The 6558-nt window shown below is 34.2% G+C and overlaps 1 protein-coding gene across 1 annotated transcript; it reads left to right on the top strand.

The window, feature by feature from the left end:
* Positions 1 to 3801: 3801 nt before the first annotated feature.
* LOC130811102 (zinc-finger homeodomain protein 1-like) lies at positions 3802 to 5694 on the top strand. The gene is made up of 2 exons (XM_057677277.1): positions 3802 to 5078; positions 5423 to 5694. Exons 1-2 carry the CDS (start codon positions 4208 to 4210, stop codon positions 5428 to 5430), a joined length of 879 nt encoding a protein of 292 aa, XP_057533260.1. The 5' UTR covers positions 3802 to 4207; the 3' UTR covers positions 5431 to 5694.
* The last annotated feature ends 864 nt before the right edge of the window (positions 5695 to 6558 follow it).

Genomic DNA, 6558 nt, shown 5'->3' with positions numbered 1-6558 from the left:
ATGGCTATGGCAGAAGGAGTTAAGGAAGCAATGTGGTTGTGGGGACTTCTAGATGATCTAGGGTTGAAGCAGGATTGTGTGAATCTGAATTGTGATAGCCAAAGTGCTATTCACTTGGCCAAGAACCAAGTTCATCATGATCGTACCAAGCATATAGATGTGAGGTATCATTTTGTACGGGATGTCATAGAGGAAGGTAGCATTTCTCTTATAAAGGTGCATACAAATGAGAACCCTTCAGACATGTTAATCAAAGTTGTCTCAGGAAGCAAGTTTCAACATTGTTTGGAATTGCTAAGTATTGTCCCATGTTAGGCATTACATGGAGAAATAAATGGAACTATGATCGGTTTGATCCCGGTTAAGGGTACGTAGGCAGCCATTGTAAAAATGGTGCAACCGGATACAAATTACGCAATTTGTTCGTTCAGTATTTTGAATGTCTTCAAATTATGAACGAGCTGGAGAATTGTAGAAATAAGCGTTATTGGTTGTGAGATTAATTCTCTCTAATTTAAGGGGAAGCATTAATCATAATAGTAAGAGGAATTGTAGGAGAGTAAACAATGTGTGTCATTGTTTTCTTAAAGAACATTCCGTATTTAGATTTCCTAATTTAGGGCTTACATTATTATATAATGCTTAGGTTGTAATGTTGTTGAATAAAATTTGAACACAATCCACATCAAGAAAGGTTAATAAAAGTTTATTTTCTTACAATTATTATTTCCTTCATAGTGGTTATTTGTTGACTCCTAAAATATTATAATTCTTGTGAGTTTTCGATTTCATATTATTTAGTAGAAGTCACATTTTCGCTGTCAGAGCTCTAACAAAAATCTTCAAGGAGCTTGAAGATGAAGAAATGTTATTCACGAGCAACAATCCTTATAATGACAAACAGTGTAAGAATTAGAACAAGAACACAACACAAGTTTAATTATACCTTAAGGCACCTCCCCCTTAAAAGAAGTTTTTATTTCTTTATTGCATCTAACAATATATAAAGAATACTCTCAGAAAAATAAATTCACTCTAAATCTCTGATACCCCAAAGTATTCTCTCATGTATAAGACAAGTATCTATCTAAAGTTCATCAACTCTCTCTAACTTGCTTATACCCTTCACACTTTCTATATGTTCTGATTCATAAAGGCCTCTTTATAAACAAATAAATCAAACAACATATCTTCAAAGTGTCAAACGCATAACCCTACAGCAGTCATGGAACAATGCCACAACCTACTCGAACAAGTGCACCCTTGCTCGTTCGACCACATCCTTCTAGAAGCTTTATGCAGTCTGTCGTATGCTACTAGATTATATGTACCAGTTGCTCGTTTGAGGTTACCCTTGTTGTTGTACCTCTTTGGTTCATTAGAGGTCCAACATCAAGGCACTAAAATCCCCTTTCATCCTCAAAATTTTCCTCAATGATACATGCCATGGATTGAGCTACCAAATGATAATAAAGTGTCCTCTATTACGGGTGATTTGTGACTTGCATCAACAATCTGTTCCTCAAGAATAAATCCTCATTCATTAACAAATACCACCTTTCAAGGTGACTCACAATCATCGATCATCATAATCATTATGGCCTAGGCAACCACCACCAACTTATAACATATACAAGTTGCTCTTATTTTTTCTCCCCTTCATGAACAAGATGCTCCCTCTAATGACTTACAAAGATCTACTGCTAGCCTTGAAAGAACATTGCCTTAATCTATATAATTGAGGTTTTTATCAAAGTACCTCACATCTTCTACGCTATCAGTGAATAACAACAACCCTTCTATTACCTTCCCCTTTCACCCTCTCATTCTTCAGTAAGATGACAAGATCATCACCATAAGCCTTAAACCTTGTGAACTTCTTCATCTCAAAATGTTTATGAAATGAACTATAGTTAATGACTCATTCCTTATCATAAGCATCTCCCTTATCAACAAGAAGGGCCCTATAATCATCTTTATCAACAAATCTTGAAACCAACCTCCCTTGGTCTCTACATCTCTTCTTTTGTCTTCATTTATGTCTCTCACCTTCTTAAGGTCCTCTTTATTACCTAGCACACCGTTTGAATGTATCATTCTTAAAATAGTAATACTCCTTGTTTGTATAGTCGCTCTTTCTAGGAGATCGGCTCCTCCAATTGTTTCCTTTCTCCTTAGCTTTCCCATGCTTGAGCTCTCACTAAATAACCCTTCTCCACCACTCTTTTTCTATTCTCTCTTAATTCTCACCGTAAAGCGATCATTCTTTCTTAACGTCGTTAATGCTTGATCAAAAGTGATCTACTTGCTCCTAATAAACAAAGTTTGGCCTATAATTTATAGCTTTTGGGACGAGAGTCAATAGAAGCAAAACTTGTTTCTGACTTGCATTAATAATTGACACATCAATTAAGTAAATTTGTTTTTGTAACCCTATATACATGTATCATCATCTTTCATAAGTTTATATTACTCCCACCTCAAGAAAATTTTGTTAATAATTGACTTCAAAGCATACACCGCATGAAGCTTCTCCAACAACACACCGGGATTCGTCTCCTTATAATTGATATCTAGGGCAACGACAAGTCAGATAGTGCTCACTGCCTGCGTCTTCATGGATGCTTGTTTATCCTTGTCCAGAGTCATTGACTTTGTTTTCTCAAGAGCTTCATTAATGTGTTGCTGAACCAGCAAGAATTTCATCAAACTTTTCTACACCGAGGATGAAAGAACTAAAGAACTAATAATAGAACTAAATGCGTTGCAAAACCATTAAATGATGCGCATTTTGTTTATTCTTCTATTATAAAGTGAAATGTAAAATTTCTCCCCCTTCACTCATTTTCTTCTCCACTAAACTCTAAGCTTTTACTCACTCTTTAAATCCAAAGAATCTTGAATTTCGCCCTGATAAAAATTGTTATGAGTGGCCTTAGATCCTCAAATGAAAGAGAAAAATGTATAGAATTCTTGAGAAAAACAATGCACAACAAAGGCAAACACTCAAACAATGCAAGAAATAAAGTAAGAAGACAATAAATAGTACTTTAAGGTACCTTCCCCTTAAAAACTTTATATTTCTTTAATGGATTCAATAATTCATGAAGAATCACTCACAAAGATGAAATCACTTACTCGAACTCAAACAAATGGAGTTTTGTATCAAGTACTAGTAAAGTTTCTCTCTAGAGTTCATAACTCTGTAATTTGCTTGGACACTTCATATTCTCTACATGTACAAAATCTCCAAAGTATTGAAATACAAAGCACATGAGTTATTGCAATCATGGGACATACACGACTTGCTTGAACGAAGTAGGTACTTCCAAAAACTGGCTACAGTCTGCCACATGTTGCTCGAACGAGTTCACCACTTGCTTGGCTAGTTGTTGCACCTCTATGGTTCTTCAAAGCTCTAATATAAAGACACTCATCTTCGTACATCCTCATCATCTCCCTTAATAATTAATGCTATGGATTAAGCTACTAAGTGATCAAAGTCACCTATATTAGTGTGTAATATACGAGAACTTTCATCAACATATTGATTTCTTAGCAAATTTCTCAATATAAAATATTATGCAATTAGAAAAAAATTGTCATATTATATTGTGAATTAAATGTACAAAATTATGATAAAGCTCAAATAAACTAATGAAACCTAGACTCCCTCGACAATTCTACAAACAAAAGAAAAGTGAGCCAAAAGAAGAGGTATGAAAATAAGACATACTTTCCAAATTTTTTTAAAAAAAATTAATTTAATTTTAATTTATTTTAATTTTGTTGCAGCAGATCGGGTAATTGTTGTCCACACTCTTACACTCTTTCTCTCTCTATCAAAGTCTCATCTCATTCCCCATCTCTTATCTTCTACCACCCTCACTTACTTAACCCCCCACTTTTAAGATTAAACCCCCTTTCAAATTTCAACTCTCCTCATATAATAAATACTCTTACTTTCTTCAACTATCATATTTAGTATTTACACAATAATAAAAAAAAAAAGTGGACTTTAAAATTAAAAATAAAACCACCCCTCATAACCCAAAATATTCCTTAATTTTTCTTTCTCTCTCCGACCAAAATCCATCATCATCAACTCCCAAAACCCAGATCTCTTTTATAATTAATTTACAAATATAAATAAACCCAACTCAAAAAGAGTTTTCTTTTTTTTTAAGGAAAAAACAGAAAAAAAAAAATGGAATTTGAAGACGAGCATGATGAAGAGCAGGAAGAAGAAGATGATGATGAAGAGGAAATTACTATCCCACCACCACCACAAACACAACAACAACCACAACCACAACCACAACAACCACCAGGTTTAGTTATCCCACCGGGTTATGACTCAATCGGAGGAATCAACTCAGTACCGAGTCGACCCCGAGTTAACCAATCAAGTGTAGGAGAGAGAAGATCCGGTGTGGTAAGGTACAGGGAATGTCTAAAAAACCACGCCGTAAACATGGGTGGTCACGCTGTAGATGGTTGCGGTGAGTTCATGGCAGCCGGTGAAGAAGGTACACTGGATGCGCTAAAATGCGCCGCGTGTAACTGTCACCGCAACTTCCACCGTAAAGAAACCGACATAATAAGTGGTAGTGAAACCACCATCGGACCATCCCCATCACAACCATCAACAACACCACCTGCGGGTGCATTGTACCCTCAATTCTCCGCGTACTACCGAACCCCAGCTCCAGCATCTTACCATGTGGGTCCACAATCACATCATTACAGACCACTTGCAGCACTCCCTTCAACATCAGGTGGAACACACAGTGGGGATGACGTGTCGCATCCGAGTAGTAGTGGTGGAGAAGGAAGAAGAGATAGTGGAGTCGGAATCGGAGTCGGAATTGGTGGAAGTGCAATGATGATGGTACCAAAAAAAAGACACAGAACAAAGTTTAGTCAAGAACAAAAAGATAAAATGCTTGAATTTGCTGAGAAATTAGGATGGAGAATTCAAAAACATGATGAAGCTGCTGTTCAACAATTCTGTGCTGAAATTCAAGTTAAGCGTCAAGTTCTTAAAGTTTGGATGCATAACAACAAGCATACTCTTGGTAAAAAGCCCTAAATCTAAGATATTAATTAATTAAATTATCTAGACTTTATTATTATTATTATTATTATTATTATTATTATTATTATTATTATTATTGCCTAAAAAAACTATTTATAATACAATAATAATAATAATATCTACTGTGTTTTTTCTATTTTTTATTTGAGGGGTATTGTGTGTTGAGTTATTTGTGGTGTGGTGATTAGTGAGGGGATTGATGAGAAATTGGAGATTAATTAGGGTGTTTATTAGGTAATTAGGGTTTTAATTAATTATGTTGGGGATTAATTAAATGAAGTAGTATGTAGTTGATCTAAACTCTATCTCGTTTTTTCTTTCTAGGACTTTGATGATGATGTACTTAGCTTCTTGGCGGAGCTGCCCAAACATTTCAAGTACATTTAGGAGGAATTTTGAGATTGAGTTATTAATTATTGTTGATTCTTGTTTTTATTAAATTAATTATCATATTGACATTATTGAGCAATTGCTCTTTAGTTAATTAATTAATTAATTCCCCTATTTACTACATTTACTTAATTATTAGTATTTATTTTAATTTATTTATGGAAATTTTTTGATAGACAACATTATCCAAATTCATCCTTGTGTGTTTAATAAATGAACATGTATAAATATATCTAGCTATAATGTGATATAAATTCAAGAATCAAGAATACCATGAAATTATAGGCAATAGCCCTAGAATTTCACATTAATGATGTACATTCAAACCAATCACACTTCTTGTATGAGCAATCCATTTGCCATAATTTCTCATATACTAGTACAACTGTAAACCTGACTTGTATGGAATACTGGGTTAATTATTACTGTTTGACTCTAACTCATACTAGTACTAGACTTGTATGAAATACTGGGTTGATTATTACTGTTTGACTCTAACTCATACTAGTACTAGACTTGTATGAAATACTGGGTTGATTATTACTGTTTGACTCTAACTCATACTAGTACTAGGAATTGAAGTTGAGTTTTATTTGGGTTACCTTATTATTTGGTACTCTTATAGTAGGACTAGATGAAGCATTAATGAGAGAAGTTTAGATGATATGATATCATGGAATATTTATTTAAGTTTGTTAAGATATTGAAGATTTCCAAGTAGAATCAAACGTGTTTAGCATGCAATACCAAAGCTGTTTCTGGGTTATTTTGTTTCCATTAACATCTGTCATCTTCTCCTTTCTTTCGCCTCATCTTTCTTATCTTCTACTACTTGTATTACGAACTCTTATCCCTTAAATTAAAATCAAATCTCGTCCACATTATTGTTTTTCATATATAATACGTTACACTTACACATATCTGGGTGTTGCGTGATCATGATTCATTATCATTGTATGTATATATCTGGTATATCCCGCTTACTAAGGGTATTATATATGATCAGGGTCTAAAATGGGATTATCGGAATTTAGGAAAAGGGAATACTTTCTCTTGTGTTTGGTTACTTC

This window comes from Amaranthus tricolor, chromosome 4, assembly GCF_026212465.1.
Source record: "Amaranthus tricolor cultivar Red isolate AtriRed21 chromosome 4, ASM2621246v1, whole genome shotgun sequence".
NCBI lineage: Eukaryota > Viridiplantae > Streptophyta > Magnoliopsida > Caryophyllales > Amaranthaceae > Amaranthus > Amaranthus tricolor.
The sequence above is the reverse complement of the archived record's forward strand: the minus strand, read 5'-3'. Positions and strand labels throughout refer to the sequence as shown.